This window comes from Dendrobates tinctorius, unplaced genomic scaffold (assembly GCF_039654945.1).
Source record: "Dendrobates tinctorius isolate UK_male_01 unplaced genomic scaffold, ASM3965494v1 ptg000016l, whole genome shotgun sequence".
NCBI classification, from domain to species: Eukaryota; Metazoa; Chordata; class Amphibia; order Anura; family Dendrobatidae; genus Dendrobates; species Dendrobates tinctorius.
In genome coordinates, this window is record NW_027361684.1 from 57408744 (window position 1) to 57429912 (window position 21169).

Genomic DNA, 21169 nt, shown 5'->3' on the forward strand with positions numbered 1-21169 from the left:
ATTTGGTGGTGAAGTGTCCTGATCTGAACCTAATCATACACCTATGTGGAATTCTGAAGAGACAAGTTGAGCATCACTTTCGAACAAGCCTCCATACTCTAAAAGAGGTCATTCTTGAAGAATGGAAAAATATGGATGCTCCAATATGTTGCCAACTTGCTCCTTCCATGCATAGAAGACTTGGTGCTGTCCTTAACAATCATGGAGGTCATACACACCACTAGATGTAGTAGTTTTTGAGGTTAAGTTTAATTATTTTTGCATCAACTAATCTGAGTAAAACTGAAGTTTCTGTACTGAAAGTTATATTTTTAACCTTACTTTCATGTCATGAGTTAAAAGTTTTACGAAACTCAGTCTGGTGAAATTTTGGAAATTGTCCTTCTGCTCAGTGAGATATTAGTTAAAATTTACCATGAGCACCATATATACTGTATATACATATATCCTAGCTATTTATCCCTTGGTCTCCTTATATCACCTGCTGAAATTTGGTTTTATTTGGTTTTATTTTACAATTAATAGTGAGAAATATATAATATTTAATATTCATAAGATAATATACACTCACTGGCCACTTTATTAGGTACACCTGTCCAACTGTGTGTTAAGACTTAATTTCTAATCAGCCAATCACATGGCGGCAACTCAGTGCATTTAGGCATGTAGACATGGTCAAGACAATCTCCTGCAGTTCAAACCGAGCATCAGTATGGGGAAGAAAGGTGATTTGAGTGCCTTTGAACGTGGCATGATTGTTGGTGCCAGAAGGGCTGGTCTGAGTATTTCAGAAACTGCTGATCTACTGGGATTTTCACGCACAACCATCTCTAGGGTTTACAGAGAATGGTCCGAAAAAGAAAAAAAATCCAGTGAGCGGCAGTTCTGTGGCCGGAAATGCCTTGTTGATGCCAGAGGTCAGAGGAGAATGGGCAGACTGGTTCGAGCTGATAGAAAGGCAACAGTGACTCAAATTGCCACCCGTTACAACCAAGGTAGGCAGAAGAGCATCTCTGAATGCACAGTGCGTCGAACTTTGAGGCAGATGGGCTACAGCAGCAGAAGACCACACTGGGTACCACTCCTCTCAGCTAAGAACAGGAAACTGAGGCTACAATTTGCACAAGCTCATCGAAATTGGACAGTAGAAGATTGGAAAAACGTTGCCTGGTCTGATGAGTCTCGATTTCTGCTGCGACATTCGGATGGTAGGGTCAGAATTTGGCGTAAACAACATGAAAGCATGGATCCATCCTGCCTTGTATCAACGGTTCAGGCTGGTGGTGGTGGTGTCATGGTGTGGGGAATTTTTTCTTGGCACTCTTTGGGCCCCTTGGTACCAATTGAGCATCGTTGCAACGCCACAGCCTACCTGAGTATTGTTGCTGACCATGTCCATCCCTTTATGACCACAATGTACCCAACATCTGATGGCTACTTTCAGCAGGATAATGCGCCATGTCATAAAGCTCGAATCATCTCAGATTGGTTTCTTGAACATGACAATGAGTTCACTGTACTCAAATGGCCTCCTCAGTCACCAGATCTCAATCCAATAGAGCATCTTTGGGATGTGGTGGAACGGGAGATTCGCATCAGGGATGTGCAGCCGACAAATCTGCGCCAACTGTGTGATGCCATCATGTCAATATGGTCCAAAATCTCTGAGGAATGCTTCCAGCACCTTGTTGAATCTCTGCCACGAAGAATTGAGGCAGTTCTGAAGGCAAAAGGGGGTTCAACCCCTTACTAGCATGGTGTACCTAATAAAGTGGCCAGTGAGTGTAGATATTGTGCCCCTGAGATCACCCATGTCCCCATTAACTAGTATATATTTTTCAGTATTAATGCTACCAAATGAAGCCTTGCCTCGTCATCAGTGTGGAGGTTGTAAGCTCCTACAGCAAAGAGCTAGCACACGTTCTCTCCTTGCCTAGCAGACAAGTTGTGAACTATACAATTAAAAATTCTTCCATTCTTGAGAACGGAGAGAATTTTTAATAACAAGTAAATTTCAGAGGGCCTTGCTTTTTCAAGCACTTTGAAAATTTACCCATTTACCAAAATGAGAATATCCCTTTTAAGTGTCTTCTCCATTTTTAAGTTTTATTTCAGAGTTTCAAACCTTTGTGCAATCAAAACCAGAACCAAATAATAAGACAGAAGACAGGTCCTGACACCTGATAATGTCTCCTTATGCTCACTAACAACAACACCACAGTAGAATTGAACGAAACAGGTCGGTCAGATTCAAAAATCGCCGACTTTCGCCAAAGTCGGGTTTTGCCGATCGAAACCCGACCCTAGCGTGAGGTGGGCCATGAGGTCGCCGATCAGCACACCAAAGTCGCGTTTCAAATGATGCTTTCAGCGCCTTTTCTCATCCAATGATGGAGGACACACACTGTGGGCAATGCGATGACATGCGAAGCGGCTAGCACCATCTTAGAGAAGGGCATTGAAGTGATTGGCTGGCTTTGTGTGGCATCACAGTGGGTATAAAAGTCTGTGAATGCCGACCGCCATCTTACTTCTGCCGATCTTACAATAGGGAGAGGTGCTGCTGCTGATTCTGAACAGGGAAAGCGTTAGGCAGGGAAGAAGAAAAAAAACTGCTTCTGCTAATAGTGTGACGCCCCTGAGGGTTCAGTTGCCACAGAGGTACTGCACCTTCTCCTGAGGTGTGGTACCCCACCATCCAGGTGAGTTGGAGGCTCCTAACCACGCTCCAATACTCGCATCCCACACAACACGGTAGTTCAGCAAAGCCACATTGCGGCTCCCTGCTTAGAGTGTAGCAGAGCACCTTTGGTGGCTCCCTGCTTGGAACACGAAAAGTGCTGGGAGGCGGGTGGAGTTTAGAATACATAAAAGAGTGGGAAGGTTTAAAATTTCAGTCAGTCAGTCAGAGTCACTCGGAGAGGAGTGAAGGAAGAGGATCCCTGAGAGAGGGATGGAGGAAGGAGTGCTGCAGCTGCCTCAGTGATCTAAGCCAGCTGGCACTGGAAAGGAAATAAAGAGAAAGACATTGAACAGAAACCTGATCTTCCATAAGAAGGAAAGACTAGGACGGAACGTTGGAGTAAAAGGGAACAGAGGATGTGGGTTAGCTGAAGAACACTGCCTAGACGTTCTAAGCGCAAGGCCGGGGCCCGGTCCCCGAGGTTGTATGGACACTAATGGTTCTGCAGCAGACACCGGTGGAGTAGTGGGCTGTAAATGCACTACTTCCATCTAAGACTTGGGGGCACAACAGCAACATTGATAGTGAGCTGGGACTTAGGAGTAAGGGTTCCCCGAAGCAGGCTACAGCTGTCTGCTGTACAAGTAGAGTTCTTGGGAACATCTGTCAGGAGGAACTCCAGTGTAACTCAGTACTAGGAGATCTTCACACTTAAAGGCGCTATAGAGGAGACGGTCAGAAAGGCACATGTTGGCGGAGTGTTGGAAGGGAGCGTCCTATCTTGCCTGGAGGTCGACTGAGTCCCTGACCCGGAGCACACAGCACGGAGGCAGGCACCTGTGTGTACTACAGACTGTGAGTAAAGCTTTGGAACTACAAACCCTGGTGTCCTCCATTCATTCCTGCGCCAACACACCTGGTACCGCTTCATCTGGGTACCAGCTTCTACACTGCCTGCGCCTCTCAGCTACCCCTATATCTACACTGCCCTGGGACTACAGCTCCACCTGTGGGGAGCTTCACCATCTTGGCTGCAACACACCACCAGTCCCAGAGGATCTGCATGTAGCGTCAGCTTAACATCTCCCTTGCCGAACACCACAGGTGGTGTCACGAACTATTCATCAATTCTATTTCATTGTTCTTTCACCCCCTTTTGCCATGGAGCCCCAGGGCCACAGACCGGGTCACAGCTTCCATAACAATTCCCATTGAGATCAACGGGCCCGGTGCTGAGTACCCCCCACAGCCCTGGTCGGGCGCTCCAATAGCGCTTTTCACTGTACAGTTAGTGTGCAGTGAAAGGGGAGGATTTTTGTTGTGTGCAGCAGCGTTGGTGGTGATTAGCCTGCCTTTTAAGGCTACCTGCTAGCTGCATTGCTGTGTGCACACTGCTGTTCAGACTGCTTTTTTCAAAGCACTCCAAATTTTATTATTTTGTCCTGGTGAGTTACTGAGCATTCATTTTTTCACACACCATCTACCGGTGTACGCTCCTCACACACTACAGTGTACCGGCTGGTATCACGGACAAATAGAAGCTATCTGGGTGTGACTCTGGAAAAAAAGCTGACGAGTTTGTCCGTTTTTCCAGACCTACACCTTAAAGTCCTGTCCGTTTTTCAAACAGTTTCGAACATCTGCTGTTTGATTACTGTCAAAACTAGACTGAGACAGCGTGTGTCAGTCCGTATACAAATACACGGAGCTTGACAATTTTCCATACACACACCGTACAGCGGTGTATGCTCCTCACACACTACCGTGTACCGCCTTCTAGCATGGACAAATAGAAGTTACCTGTGTGTGACTCTGGAAAAAAAAGCCAAGGAGTTTTTCCGTTTTTCCAGACCTACACCTTAGAGTCCTGTCCGTTTTTCAAACAGTTTCGTACATCTGCTGTTTGATGACGGTCAAAACTAGACAGAGACAGCGTGTGTCAGTCCGTATACAAATACACGGAGCTTGACAATTTTACATACACACATCATATAGAGCTGTCTGATTCTCCAACAATATTGTATATCTGCCGTTCGCTTTGCAGTCACTTTTATACCAGCGTGTGTGTGTGACACTCCGTAAATACATATACCGAGATTGTTAGTTGCACAAAAATCGTTTACAGCTGTACACTTCTGGTACAGTTTCGTATATCTGCTTGTTGGATTACGGTCCAATAAATACTGTGAGAGCATCTGTGACTAACATAATATATACGTTTATTTAATTTGTTTAATACACCTTACACAGCTGAATGCTCCTCATACAGTACCATCTCTCTGCTGGTAATTTTGGTACATTTTCCCAAACATGAGGAAGTATGGTAGAAGAGGCCGCGGACGTGGGCAGGGGGGCGCAGCTGGTACTGATGGTGGTGGTGCATAAAACTAAAAGAGTTGCAGGACAGCTTGACCAGACGGTCAACTTAGCACAGCATGCAAAGCCAAAAAATGTTTACCATAGTAGGAAGAGCGCAGTGTGGCACTTCTTTGTACAAAATCCTACTGATGAGGCAAAGGTTACCTGTAAGAAGTGCGGAAGGACCTTTAGCCAAGGTAAACAACTCAGAAATTTGAATACCAGTTGCATGCTTAGACATTTAATCAACATGCACTTGCAAGCGTGGACGGACTACAAAACCTCAGGTAGCACATGTGCACCTGCTCCGACTGAAGGTAGCCAACAACGCTCCATTGCTACCCCCACTGTAAGACCACCGCCATCATTAAGCACACCACCAGCACTAAATGTGGAGGTGTCTTCGCAAGGCCAAAGCACTCAGGGAATCACAATGGTTTTGCAACACAACACTGAATCTAGGCCATCACAACCAATACCATCACCAACCCCCTCTCACTCCATCCGGTCCACCACTACTTCCCCCATATGCACCTCTCCAGTCCAGCTCACCCTACCAGACACTCTGAGTAGGACAAGAAAGTACTCATCCTCTCATCCGCGTACACTGTGTTTGAACGCCTACATTGCCAAACTAATCTCATTAGAGATGATGCCCTACCGTTTGGTTGAAAGCGAAGCTTTCCACGACCTCATAGCCTACGCTGTCCCACGCTATGACCTACCCAGTCGGCACTTCTTTTCTCGAAAAACCATCCCTGCCCTCCACCGGCATGTGAAAGACCGCATTGTACATGCACTAAAACAGTCAGTGAGTGGAAAGGTGCACCTCACAACAGATGCATGGACAGGGCCGTTACGTGTCCATCACTGCGCACTGGGTTAATGTGGTGGATGCAGGCTCCACTGGGGATAGCGGCGGTGGAACAGTGCTGCCTAGCCCACGGTATAGGAAACAGTTGGCTGTAAGCTTTCGCTCCCCCGCCTCCTCGTCTATCAGCGAAAGCTCATCCACAGAGCACAGTCCCACGAGCACTACATCCGCAGCTGGCAGTGTTGCACACGAGGTGTCCCACTATCGAACAGCTAGTGGTAAGCGTCAGCAGGCTGTGTTAAAGATGATGTCTTTGGGCGACAACAGACACACCGCGGAGGTACTGGCCGACTACTTGCAGCGACAAACAGAGTCATGGCTGGGCAGTCTACATCTTGAGGCAGGCAAGGTAGTCAGTGAAAACGGCCGTAATTTGGTGGCAGCCATAGCCCGTGCAAAACTCACACACATACCTTGCCTGGCTCACACTTTGAACATGGTGGTGCAGTGCTTCCTTAATAATTATCCGGAGTTAACATTCCTGCTCCATAAGGTGCGAAGACTGTGCTCGCACATCCGTCGCTCGGCCGTACACTCCAGTCGTATGCAGAAGCTGCAGCGATTGCTCCACCTCCCCAAGCACCGCCTAATCATAGACGTTGCAACAAGGTGGAACTCCACCCTGCACATGGTTGAAAGGCTGTGCGAACAGAGGCAGGCTGTAATGCATTTGTGGGAGGATACACAGGCAGGCAGTTTGAGGGAAGACATGAAATTGTCGGGTGTGCAGTGGTCAAAGCTGAAAGACCTCTGTAAAGTCCTTCAGTGTTTTGAGGAATGCACACGGCTGGTAAAAGCAGACGATGCCATCATAAGCATGAGCATCCCACTTATGCGTCTGCTCATGCAAAGTTTGACGCACATTAAGGATCAGGCGTCTGCAGCGGAGGAGGAGGGAAGCCATGATGACAGTCAGCCATTTTCTGGTCAGGGAACTGTCCTGGACGAGGTGGAGGAAGAAGAGGAAGATGAGGATGAGGGGGATGATTATTTTGGGCAGGAGGATGTTTCTCAGGGGGCAAGAGAAAATTTTGGCATTCCAAGGTCAGGTACAGTGTTTGTGCGTGACTGTAGGGATGTGGATTTGCCAGAAACTGCTCCTCCACCCACTACGGGCAGTGCATCATTGACACTGGAACATTGGCCCACATGTGTGATTATGCCTTGCGGATCCTAAAAAGGGACCCCCGCATTGCCAAAATGATGAGGGATGACGACTACTAGCTGGCCAGCATCCTCGAGCCACGCTACAAAGGCAAATTACACAACATCATGCCACAGGAGAACCTAGAGATAATATTGGCAAACAAACAAGCAACTCTGGTAAACCGTTTGTTTGAGGCTTTCCCAGCACACAGCAGCAGTGCTGGTTCTCCCAAAAGCCGTAGTGGGCACAATGGAAGAGGTGTTCGTGGTGCACACAGCAGAAGTGGCGTTGGAGACAGGGGTTTAATGATCATGTTGTGGAATGATTTCTCAAGTATCACTCACACGACTGCTAATACTGCATCAACTAAAAGTGACAGGAGGCAGCAGTTGTCAACTATGGTTACAAACTACTTTTCCTCCCATATAGATGTTCTCCCTCACAGGTCATTCCCCTTTGACTATTGGGCTTCTAAACTGGACGCCTGGTGTGAATTGGCACAATATGCCTTACAGGAGCTCGCTTGCCCTGCTGCTAGTGTGTTATCTGAAAGAGTCTTCAGTGCTGCTGGATCAATCCTGACAGAAAAAAGGACCCATCTGTCGACCCAAAATGTTGCTGATCTAACCTTCATTAAAATTAACCATGCATGGGTTACAAAGGATTTTGTCCCACTTTCCCTTGATGACACATAGGTTACCAGAAAAGTGCCTCGTTTTCCTCCTCTTCCTCGGACTTGCCCAATTACGCCCTTTGCAGCAGCTGAATGTCCAGCCAACACATCAACGTATGCCATTTTTAAAACCTCCCTAAGTGGGCTGCCCACCCCTCCCCCAACGGCTGGGGTCAAGACCTGGTGCACCCGGGCAAGTGCCGCTGCTCTGAACAGGTGGATGGGCCACTGATGGCCGACGGCAATGGCACAGGGCCCCTCATAGTACAATACAGTGTCTCAGACGGTGGGAGGGCCCACTCGCCATCAGACACACCAGCGTACTATGAGGGGCCCTGTGCCAGTACCGTCGACCACGATTGTGCCCCCCCGTTTAGTCATGGCCACAGCACTTGCAAGTTGCAGTATTTACCTCTCCCTGCTCCACCGCTGTGTAGTCTGGGCAGTTAAATCCTTCACAGGGATGGCCACTAGAAATTTGGTGTATTGATCAATGATGGTTAAGATGTAGCTATGGCCTGTCCTGCTGGCCTTTACCTTCAGATAATCAATGGCTACAAGCGGATGCAGTGGTGGTTTATGATCACCTTTCAGTTGGGATAGTCACAGACGTGTGACATTCCTGCCACCATTTTTCAGTGTCCTCTGGAATGCTCTACCCCAAGAAATTAGGACTAACAACAATTTGCATAGTTTTAGGCGCTCCCTCAAAACACATTTGTTCATTTGTTCAGAGCGGCTTATCACGTTCACTAATCAAAGTCATTCTTTGTGTAAGTGTGTGTGTAAAGCCCATTCACTATCTCCATCCATCCTTCACTCCCTCAAGATGGCTGGACCTTCATTGTAAATATACAATTGTAAATACACACCTGTACTTTGTATCTCCCTCACCTCATGGTAGATTGTAAGCTCTCACGAGCAGGGTCGTCTTATTTCATCTTATTTTGCTCTAATTATTGTATTATTAATGTTGTTACTTATGACTTGTGTTTTGAAACTGTAAAGCGCTGCGGAATATGTTGGCGCTATATAAATAAAGATTATTATTATTATTATTATGTCTCCTCTCATGCCAATCCAAAAGAATCGCCTACGGCCTGTGGCTTCTGTCTTTTGCACTCCAAAATGACCAGACACATCATGATAGGCAGTGAGGACCATGGGTACATCTCTGCCTGTGATCACAATTTGATGGAGACGAGTAACGGTGATGTGATCCACGCTACTGCGATAAAGCAATCCTTTCTTCACAAAGAACCTTTTTCGCTTTCTCCCTCCACAGACACAGTAATTGAGGGTCTGCATCGCCTCTGCAACATCTACCGAGAGGTTTTCCCGCGATGAGTAATTCCAAAATTTCTGCTAACACTCGACTTTGCGTCTATACTTGTATACATGTAGTTTCCAGTAGCGGAGATTCTGGACTGGCTTACTGAGACTGAAATATATACGAAGATTTAAAAGTATCACAACACTGTACACTGGTGTACGCTATGAATACCTTTCCCTTTTTCTACTTTTTTAATTCTGGTGTAATACATAGTGAGCCTGTGAGTGTCTGTGTCTGACTCCGGAAGTATAGACGGAAATTTAACCCTAGACTGGACACACCTGGTATGTGCTGATACAGTACCTTGTTTCAAAAATTTGTATTAAGGTATCATCTGTAGGATAACCAACTGTGGGGGGGACCCTCTTCTTGCTGCAGACAAACACGAGATAGAGTTTGAATTGAACAGGTCCGTTTTTAGTGACCATCCTTCTGTCGACAACAGCAATTCACCACAGCCGTTTCACATTTCTCTGTACACAGGCCCCGGTACCTTCACTTCCTTTGTAACTATAATCGTGGAATCCTCTGTGGCTCTTCCACTGTGGCTGGCCTAGGCCCAACCACCACAGCGCTGCACCAGTCTGAGCACACTGTCCATATGATAGCCCCAGGCCGTCTTCGTCTGTGGCTACCGTCCTCTGGGCCACCCCCCCTGACCGCCTCAACTGTCAGTCCTCTTTGGAGCCTTTCCACTGTCTCTATTTCCTCAGCAGAACTTCCTCTTTACTGTGCTCCCTTCGCTGACTGACTTTTCCAGAACCTTCCCTCAGCCTTTTATACTTCCAGTTCTGGTAACTCCACCCACCATCACCTAATAGTTTCTCTGACCAATGGCAGTTATTCAGTCACACTCCTACACTCTCCACTGCACTCCAATGGGCAAGCTAAAACACTGCACCCTTTCTCTTTATCTTAGTGGTTTCACACCTACACTGCGCTACACCTCTGCTTCTCACTACAGGCTGGTTTGTCCGTCAGTCCACCTTCCCTACATCATCCATAGTGAGTGAGCGTGTGTGGATTACGCCTTCTATATATATGGTGAATCGGAGAAACAAATTTTTACACTATACTCGATACAGCTTGTATCTTGTAATACAGTACCTTTGTTCGACATTTAGCATTTTGTCAAATCCATACTGTGTAAGTGTCTGAGAGTGACTACGGGACTATTTATACAATAAGCAGGTAATAGACATGCTGTATGTGGAAGCCAAAAAATTATATCACATGGCTAAATAGATCAAGAAATTGATCAATAATATGTATTGTAATCCCACATATATAGAACAGGACTAAACAGGATAACTGCACATTTACTAGAAAACACCAAAAAGGCCAAGCAGTCAAAAAGATCCATAAAGAACAATATTTTATTGATATTACATATAAAATGTGGACACTTACAGTACATGGAAATAGGGGGATAAAAAATAGATGTGCACTGTGGTGATGAGGGCCAGATACACTGTCAACACTGAGATGGGAAAAATTACCCAAAATACAAGGTAGTAAATAAAGGTCAGGGAAACATCTTTATAAATACATAGATCAATGAGTGCATTGCAGAATCATCACATAGCAAAAGCTACTGCCTATGATTAAACCAACAGGATTCCCTGACATGGTACAGACACAGAGCCATAACAGAGCTGGTGCTCAGAAGTAAATAAAAGCCATACCAATTAGATCATTGCAATTGTGGTATAATTACCTGGGAGCAGTGAGGTCGGTCCTGTCCCCGACGCGCGTTTCAGAGCCTACAGCTCGAAGGAGCTGTAGGTTCTGAAACGCGCGTCAGGGACAGGACCGACCTCACTGCTCTCACTGCACCCAGGTAATTATACCGCAATTGCAATGATCTAATTGGTATGGCATTTATTTACTTCTGAGCACCAGCTCTGTTATGGCTCTGTGTCTGTACCATGTCAGGGAATCCTGATGGTTTAATCATAGGCAGTAGCACTTTCTATGTGATGATTCTGCAATGCACTCATTGATCTATGTATTTATAAAGATGCTTCCCTGACTTTTATTTACTACCTTGTATTTTGGGTAATTTTTCCCAACGCAGTGTTGACAGTGTGTCCGGCCCTCATCACCACTGTGCACGTCTATTTTTTATCCCCCTATTTCCATGTACTGTAAGTGTCCACATTTTATATGTAATATCAATAAAATATTGTTCTTTATGGATCTTTTTGACTGCTTGGCCTTTTTGGTGTTTTCGGGACTATTTATACGGAGAATTCAGTTGTACCCTAAAAATATATACTTGCTATCTTGTTATCCCGGACCTTTTTTACAACATTTTTTATTATGGTCAAAACCAAACTGAGTGAGCGTCTGAGGGTAACTACGGAAATATATACCGATATTTTCAATTTGGCCAACACTGTATACAGCAGAACGCTTCTGATACAGTAACCTTTTTAGCTATTTAGTTTCTGGTGTAATCCATAATGAGCCTGTAAATGTCTGTCTGTTACTCCAGCAATATATTTGGAACTTTTAAGATTACCCCAACACTGTATACAGCTGTACACTTGTGTTACATTACCCATTTACAGCTTTTCATATTCTTGTGTAATCCATACTTGGCCTGAGAGCGTTTGTGTCTGCCTCCTGAAATGTATACAGTTGTGGCCAAAAGTATTGACACCCCTGCAATTCTGTCAGATAATACTCAGTTTCTTCCTGAAAATGATTGCAAACACAAATTCTTTCGTATTATTATCTTCATTTAATTTGTCTTAAATGAAAAAACACAAAAGAGAATGAAGCAAACAGCAAAACATTGATCATTTCACACAAAACTCCAAAAATGGGCCAGACAAAAGTATTGGCACCCTCAGCCTAATACTTGGTTGCACAACCTTTAGCCAAAATAACTGCGACCAAAGGCTTCCGGTAACCATCAATGAGTTTCTTACAATGCTCTGCTGGAATTTTAGACCATTCTTCTTTGGAAAACTGCTCCAGGTCCCTGATATTTGAAGGCTGCCTTCTTCAAACTGCCGTTTTTAGATCTCTCCACAGGTGTTCTATGGGATTCAGGTCTGGACTCATTGCTGGCCACCTTAGAAGTTTCCAGTGCTTTCTCTCAAACCATTTTCTAGTGCTTTTTGAAGTGTGTTTTGGGTCATTGTCCTGCTGGAAGACCCATGACCTCTGAGGGAGACCCAGCTTTCTCACACTGGGCCCTACATTATGCTGCAAAATTTGTTGGTAGTCTGCAAACTTCATAATGCCATGCACACGGTCAAGCAGTCCAGTGCCAGAGGCAGCAAAGCAACCCCAAAACATCAGGGAACCTCTGCCATGTTTGACTGTAGGGACCGTGTTCTTTTCTTTGAATGCCTCTTTTTTCTCCTGTAAACTCTATGTTGATGCCTTTACCCAAAAAGCTCTACTTTTGTCTCATCTGACCAGAGAACATTCTTCCAAAACGTTTTAGGCTTTTTCAGGTAAGTTTTGGCAAACTCCAGCCTGGCTTTTTTATGTCTTGGGGTAAGAAGTGGGGTCTTCCTGGGTCTCCTACCATACAGTCCCTTTTCATTCAGACGCCGACAGATAGTACGGGTTGACACTGTTGCATCCTCGGACTGCAGGGCAGTTTGAACTTGTTTGGATGTTAGTCGAGGTTCTTTATCCAACATCCGCACAATCTTGCGCTGAAATCTCTTGTCAATTTTTCTTTTCCGTCCACATCTAGGGAGGTTAGCCACAGTGCCATGGGTTTTAAACTTCTTGATGACACTGCGCACGGTAGACACAGGAACATTCAGGTCTGTGGAGATGGACTTGTAGCCTTGAGATTGCTCATGCTTCCTCACAATTTGGTTTCTCAAGTCCTCAGACAGTTCTTTGGTCTTCTTTCTTTTCTCCATGCTCAATGTGGTACACACAAGGACACAGGACAGAGGTTGAGTCAACTATAATCCATGTCAACTGGCTGCAAGTGTGATTTAGTTATTGCCAACACCTGTTAGGTACCACAGGTAAGTTACAGGTGCTGTTACACAAATTAGAGAAGCATCACATGATTTTTCGAACAGTGCCAATACTTTTGTCCACCCTCTTTTTTATGTTTGGTTTGGAATTATATCCAATTGGCTTTAGGACAATTCTTTTTGGGTTTTTTCATTTAAGATAAATTAAATGAAGATAATAATACGAAAGAATTTGTGTTTGCAATCATTTTCAGGAAGAAACTGAGTATTATCTGACAGAATTGCAGGGCTGTCAATACTTTTGGCCACAACTGTACGGAGAATCAGAATGTTTACACTATACTATATATAGCTTGTATCTAGTGATACTGTACCCTTTTTCAACTTGTTATTTTATTGGGTAATCCATACTGAGCCTGTGAGCATCTGTGTGTGCCTCATGAAATATATACAGAGATTTACTGTTATCCATAGACTGTATAGAGCTGTACGCTTCTGATAAAGTACCATATATCTGCTGGTATTTTGGGTCCATTTTCCAAAAAATGAGGAAGTATGGTCGAAGAGGACGCGGATGTTGGCGTGGAGGGCCACCTGGTACTGATGGTGGTGGTGAATCTGCTGGTAGTGCCAAAAACACAATAGCAGCTAAGGCAGGAGTTGTTGAGCCAGCATCATGGTGTAGCTCTGGAAGGCCTGTAAGACTCCCTTTTCTGGGAGTAGGTAGACTGCTTTTAAAGCCGAAGTATCAGGAACTGTTTGTGGCTTACATTGCTGAAACAGCCTCCAGCTCTATCGCCTCTTCTTCTGAAGTTGTAAAAAATGCAAGCACTGAGTCGTAACTGCAGGCTTCTGGTCAGGAGCAACCCCTTTCCTTGTGTCCTTCACCCACAAAAAAAGTGAAGGATGTGGAAGCACACACCTCAGATTACTCCATGGAGCTCTTTTCACATACCATGCCTGGGTTAATTAAAAATAGGGCCCATCATGTACTGGAGCTATGTAAATGGGGCAGATCAGACACTGGAGCAGCATCTAAGGGGCCCATTATACACTGGAGCATTACAAATGGGGCCCATTATATATGGAGCATTATTAGGGCCCATGATACACTGGAGCATCATCCATGAGGCCCATCATGTACTGGAGCAATGTAAATGAGGCAGATCAGACACTGAAGCAGCATCAAAGGGGCACATTATACACTGGAGCATTACAAATGGGGCCCATTATATATGGAGCATTATGTGGAGCTCATCATATACTGTATGGAACATTATATGTGACTAATTATTTGGTATGGAGAAATATATGGGGCTCATTATTCTGTATGGCGCACAATGTGGTGGCCATTACACTGTATGGAGTAATATACTCTCCTGTTTTTGAGCTATTGTACAATTTAAAATAGATCAGTCATGTCACGTAAGCAGTGAAGTATGTGTCATTGTACTATACCTATATTTCTGTGGTGTATCGGAGCATCATGAGTTGTGGTATGTGGTAAAGGGGCGTACTGACACTCTTTGGCCCAGGGCACACGAAAACCTGGAGCCAGCCCAACCCCCCCACAACTTTAGCCAAATAACCCCCAGTTTTCAATGCGTAACTATTATTAGGAAGTAAATTAAGGTTGACAAGCTGTTAGGGCTGGCGGAACGCACCAAATTATAAATAATAGTAGGTGCGTTCGTAGCCCGGGGTCCACCGTGCAGAGGTGGTACACTGCTGCTAGGTAATGGCGGAAGAATAGAGCGGCGTGAAAACAGTCACACGTGGGTTACGTCACCCAGTGTGAACAGGAGCAAACTCTGTTGACTCACAGAGCCGTACAGCCGCTGAACGCAAATACCGGAGCATGTTTAGCTCACAGAGCTCGGCCAAAAAGCGCACAGAAAGCGGCCACAGAACTCTACCCCGAGGACATGGGGTTAGAGTTCCTCTAGGCCCTCTGAGCGCATGGCGTCGCTGCCGCGAACGCCGCTATAGACGCCGGCTACGGAGGGTGGAGCACGTGCACTGAGGCATGCCGAGTCACCGATGTGGACTAATGCCTGACTCCAACTCTGCCCTAAATACACCTAAGCCTGGGCGCTAGCAGGCTAGGCTGCACAACACATGCGTACCAAGGGTAGGGGTTTCATAATAAGTCAGTCACCAGAGACATTCATACATGCATACATCACTCACTCCTCATAGTCTGAAAATACAGTGTATCCTAGCGCATGGCTGAGCGGCCATGCGAACCTTTTATAGCCGCGAGCATCCGGGACCTTCCTGGCTTCTCGGATGGGCCAATCCGAACAGGAGCAGGACCTGAGCACGTGACCTTCGATCTCCAATGAGAGATCACTCCACGGGCATGCTCAGTGGCCCAATATGAGGACTTAGTCCCTGGAGAATTTTGCTGCTGAGCAGCCTGCATTGCCATAGCTGTGCCAGAGGTGGCAGCAGCAAGCAAACCCACGGAGGTGGTCTGGGCAGAGCGCCGGGACCGACGAGTTTGCTGAGCAACCTCCTCTGCGGCTGGGGAGGAATGGGAGACCGCCGGGAGCAGGGCTCGGGATTCCCGCTGTGCAGCAACAGGAACCCGACGCCTAACACAAGCTTCAGTTATAAGAATTGATGTTTTTGGCATTGAAATGGGCACTGTAGGTGTGTCTACTGTCTTCCACTCCCTGACGACTTTGCTTCCCCATTGACTTGCATTGGGTTTCGTGTTTCAGTCGGCCTCCGACTTTTCCCTATAGTCAGCCGATTTCGTTCGACCCGACTTTTGCGAAAGTCGGGTTTCATGAAACCCGACTCGGCCCGAAAAAAGGCAAAGTCGCTCATCTCTACACCACAGTCAACAACACGACAGTCAACAACAACACAGTCAATGTGAAATAATATCACACCAAAAATTAGAACTGAATCCCAAGAAATCGCAAATTACACAATTAAATAGACATAAAATAACATTTGTCTGGCAATATAAATGGAAAATGTCACCTAGACACAGATGATAGTCTGGGGTATCATTATGTTGACTTGTTATTAAAGTTACAGTATATTTTGTAACAAAGAGAATTGGAAAATGTTTCATTGTGTAACAATACTAATAGGAACCATAGAAGAGGTTGATTGCGTGTTTAACACTATTCTCAATAGCTATAAAACATGTAATATGCAGTCAGACACACAATCAAACTTGTTGTATAGTTCTTGTCCTTTCTCTATTATCATCTCATTCTGACACACGATATTAGTGGGCGGGTTAGCCAGACAGGGCTACTTTGCACTTCGGAAGTGTGATCGATGATTAGTTATCACATCACAACAAAACATGGGAGAGAGGTGATAAGAAAGAAAGAAAATAATAAATGTCTATAAAAGTACAATTTTCAAATACATTTTGATTAGCACCTACACACTGCAGCTGATATGGAGCATGTGGTACAATTCTAGTTTATGTATTGAAACTTAAATAGGAACCCATACCTTTTACACAATGTTTTAAAGATCTGAATAGGCCACTTGACAACACCTTGTGCCTTGTTCTCCAGCCACTTAGTATTGTCCAATCTCAATCCAAATGACTGTCTAACTGGAAACATTTACCCACTGAGTCACTAACGGATTTGTCTTAGAGATAAACCTGGGAAGGGAGTCTAAGGGATTCTGCGTACATTACGTTATACCTATACAAGATAGTGTGGACTTTCCTTCTCAGGGAATTCCCAGGTTTATAGCGGAGGAGAGGAAAAAAGAAATGTTCAAGTTGCAGTTACAAAGCAGAGAGCAGGAATCACAATCAGAAGGAGCACAGATCAGTCATAAGTGAAGACCAAGGAGAGAACAGAGAGTGCATCAGATAATTGAAGTCAAGAACATAAGCTAGGTCTTAACTATTTGGAGTTGGTACATACACATCATAACAGGCTCACAAACTAAATCTACTTCATCGCTTCAGACCAGAATAGTACTGTTGTGAAGTCTTGGGCATGTGGGCATTGGTCAGAGTCTGGGGCAATTTGTGATTTTTGATCTTTAAAATGTCACGAAGTGGCATATGCGGAGCAGTGGGATGCAAAGGAAAAGAAGCGTGGCAGGCAGGAGGAAAATGCTGGGCACTCAGGGATGTAGGCCAGTGAGTCAGCATTAAATTATAAGGTTGAAAGCTTGTGGCCTCTACCCCCTTGAGGACGCAGTGGGCCCTTATAATCAACACTCCCTTCTGAGGCCATTTTTCAGGATGCCCAGCATATGCTTACCTATACTTTTACATCTTAGGGTACCGTTACACCTAGCGATGCACCAGCGATCCCGACCAGCGATATGACGCTGTCAGGATCGCTGGTGCATCGCTAGGTGGTCGCTAGTGCGCTGCCACACAGGCAGATCTCACCAGTGACGTCGCTGGGGACGGGGATCGCTACTTGCCTGTCAGACGCGGCGATCCTGCGTCCTCCCGCCCGGCTCCACGCGTCGCTCGTCGTCACAGCAGGAAGTGCCGCAGGAAGTGGCCGACGAGGAATGGTTCAGGAGCTTCTCGCGCGATCAGCGATAACCAGCGGGGGAGCCGGTCGGAGGTAAGTATCACATGCAGCGATATCGCTAGCAATATCGCTGCTACGTCACAAAATTGGTGACTTTATAGCGATATTGCTAGCGATATCACAGTGTGTAACGGGGGCTTTAGTGGAGATTTTACTTCTAAACAACCTTTTGAAGCTTTGCTATGGGTGCAAGCCTTAATAAGGGCTGACCTGGGCAATTACCATTCATACAGATGGTGTCCACACTCTTTATCTATGATACCCCACCTCACAGGAGTCACTTGGAGGCCATTCTTGTGAGCATATCTTGCCTGAAATTGTGATTACACACAATTTCTTGTATCTTAAATATAAGATATATCTACAGCTGCCTCTAGAATAATTATGAATTTGTTTTTTATAGTACTATGTTCAAATATGTAACTGTTTTACACTTAAATTTGCAGGTAAATTAAATTTTAGTTCCAGTGAATAGAAGTAAAACCTCTATTGACTATAAATCACCTTAAATCTTATATTGTGTGAATGTCATTTTTATTTCAGACATGAATCAGCAACTTCTAATCATTGAAATGTTCCTGACCACAGTGATCTGCCGAATGCTCTACCGGAGGAGATACGAAGAGAGACCTGCACTTAGTGAAGATGAGGGGACCAAGGATAATCTGCAGAATAGTACACTTTGTCTAAATGGAAAGACAATTGATGAAGGATTTCAAAAGGTTTAAAAGATACCCCAAAACAATTACGGGATTTTTAACAGATAAACGCATAGAAATTCTGTGGAATTTCGTCATCTCCTTGTACAGACAGATGATTCATTATGTTGAACTTTTGTTGAACTAATGGAAATACCTTTATATAACTTTGTATTTGTATATATAGAATTAAGGTTTGGTATATTATGTATAGTCTGATAATAATCATTATCAAATCTAAAGATTGTAAAGCAAAATTGTGCGTTTCAGTTTTTGGTTCTGTCTTAGTGGCCCCATTTAGACTAATATAAATATATTGAGGTGATTTATAACATCAGCTTGAGCTGCTAATATACTAACAAATTTTACTCCATATTCTTTGTCTTTTTGTATTTTATAGGGGAATTATTAAACAAATATCTATCATCTCATTTCTATCTGCCATCTATCTGATAGATTTGGAATAAATAGATATGAGATGGATATATATAAAGATAGACAGATTCAATTTCATATGTTTCTATTTCAACCCTATAATATATGAACTGGTTTTACCTGGAATATAGCTGCTGTGGGTTTGATTTTTCAATTGTAAGGTTTCATATCAAGCATGCTAATACTTTAATCAGGCTAGTATTAAAGATTAGGATGGTAAGCAGACTGTAAACTATGTCCTATGAGGAATAGTTAAAGGATCTGGGAATGTTTAGTGTGCAAAAAACGCTAAGAGAAGACTTTGTCTACAAATATCTGAAGGCATGTGTCAAACTCTGGCCCACAGGTCAAGTCTGGCCCACAGGCTTATCACATTTGGCCTGTGGGGAAATACCTGCAGGCTGATGACATTTGGCCCTCGAGGAAGGCAGCCCTCCCACCCCCATCCTGCAGTCTGAAGGAGCTGCATCAGAGACAAGCAAGCGCCCTGTGCACAGTGAATGTAATGTTACTTGCTGGCACTTCTTCAGACCACCCACTGCACTGCCCAATTGGAGAAGAGAAGTCCCAGCAGGTGACCACATAATAGATGCTTCTGTGTAAGAATAGATATGACCTTTTTGTTCTGTAGGTAGTAAATCCCCACCTGACCACAACTTGCCTCTGCTGGGAGGAAGGGGTGGGAGAATTGTACTCACTCCTGTGCCATTCACAAACACATCAGGGATTCCTCACTTGTTCTGCTCTCCAGGGCTGAAGATTACATCACTGTAGGTTAGCTTAAATTTTCATTCCATACCATTTGTTCTTCCTTTACTACATTCTTGAGGCTTTTGATGTAAGTTTTGTCAAATTTCTAGTGTGCTTAAGTTTTACTTGTTTTCTTCAATATACAAAATTTGCCATCTTAAAAACCACCAGAGGAAGTCCCCCAGGATAACCCCTGCCTACCCACCCCTCCCGCTCTCTCCCATACACAAGTTCTGTAGCAAAGCACAATACAGTGGGGTCAGGCATAAAGGGCCTGAATCTAGATCTCTTCCCTGTGAGGTCACTCACCCCTGACACAAATAGTGAGTGTGGAGTTGTGTACCGGAAGGGGTAATGGCATTTCCCTGGTGTCACACCTGGGAGACCCCAATCAGCTACACTGCAGTGCCTCAGTCATCTTGAGATTCTTTTAAGGAGGTGTCTGGTTCAAAATGACAAGTCACACATCTGTCTGCAGACTTGTGAATCCTCCCAGTGCGTACTGCTTGCTGTGAGGTTTCTCCGCTGTCAGCGCTGGGAACACCGGTCACGTGACCACAAGTATGCAGTGATATGCAAACTCCTGGCCAGAATCTGACTAGACTGTTTCTGGCTTTGTGCAATATACTAACATTAAGCATGCCAAATACAGTCTAGTCAGGTTCTGGCCAGGAGTTTGCATGATGCATACTTGCAGAGTGACTGCAGACTTGTCATTTTAGACCAAACAATACCTTTAACTCCTTTACAGCATATGAATGTACTTAAATTTGTTGATAAGGAAAAACATCCTAAACATCCTCAACTGTAGACATTGTGTTAATAAATATCAAAGTTGGCCCTTGACTTTGTCCAAGTTTTTAATTTTTGCCTTCTCTGTATTTAAGTTTGACATCCCTGGTGTAGACGGATCATCCTTATTCTCATTTGCACATGGAAACACGAGAAGCAAGGGGATGAAACTGAAAGGGAGAAAAGGCAGGTTAGATATTAGAAAAAACTTTTTGACAGTGAGGGTGATCAATAAGTGGAACAGACTGCCACGATAGGTGGTGAGTTCTCCTTCAATGGAAGACTTCAAACAGATGCTGCACAGACATCTGTCTGAGATGATTTAATGAATCCTGCATTGAGCAAGGGGTTGGACACAATGACCCTGGGGGGTCCTTCCAATTCTAAAGGTCCCGTTACATTTAGCGATGCACCAGCGATCCCGACAACGATATGACCCGGTCAGGATCGCTGGTGCATCGCTAAATGGTCGCTAGTGAGCTGCCAAACAGGCAGATCTCACCAGCGACGCAGCGATGCTCGGCGGTCATTACTTACCTGTCACACACAGCGATGATGACGACTTCCTCCTGCATCAATGCATCGCTCGTCGGTGCCAGCGGCATGCCAGCAAGAAGAAAATGGCCCAGGATGTTCTCGCATGATCAGCGATATCCAGCGGGGGGGCCGGTCGGAGGTAAGTGTCACATGTAGCGAGATCGCTAGCGATATCGCTGTTGCGTCACAAAATCGGTGACGCTTTAGCGATATCGCTATGTGTAAAAGGCCCTTAACATTCTATGGTTCTATGATTACCAAGTGTCCCCCTGCTGTGATTAGCAGTGAGCAGATGTAATTTGCAAGGAAACCTGTTCAATTTCAGCATAGCACCATCACTGAAAAAAATAAGCATGACTCAGTATTTCCATAAATCAGTGGGTTGTCTGTGT

The 21169-nt window shown here is 44.9% G+C and overlaps 1 protein-coding gene across 1 annotated transcript in view; it reads left to right on the plus strand.

The window, feature by feature from the left end:
* Window positions 1-20294, plus strand: part of LOC141080583 (organic solute transporter subunit alpha-like) — a 67956-nt gene extending 47662 nt beyond the window's left edge. Inside the window, exon 8 of the mRNA XM_073565899.1 lies at window positions 18109-20294. Coding sequence (XP_073422000.1) covers window positions 18109-18293 — 185 coding nt within the window. The 3' untranslated portion in view covers window positions 18294-20294. The remainder of the gene's footprint in view (window positions 1-18108) is intronic.
* Window positions 20295-21169: the final 875 nt, after the last annotated feature.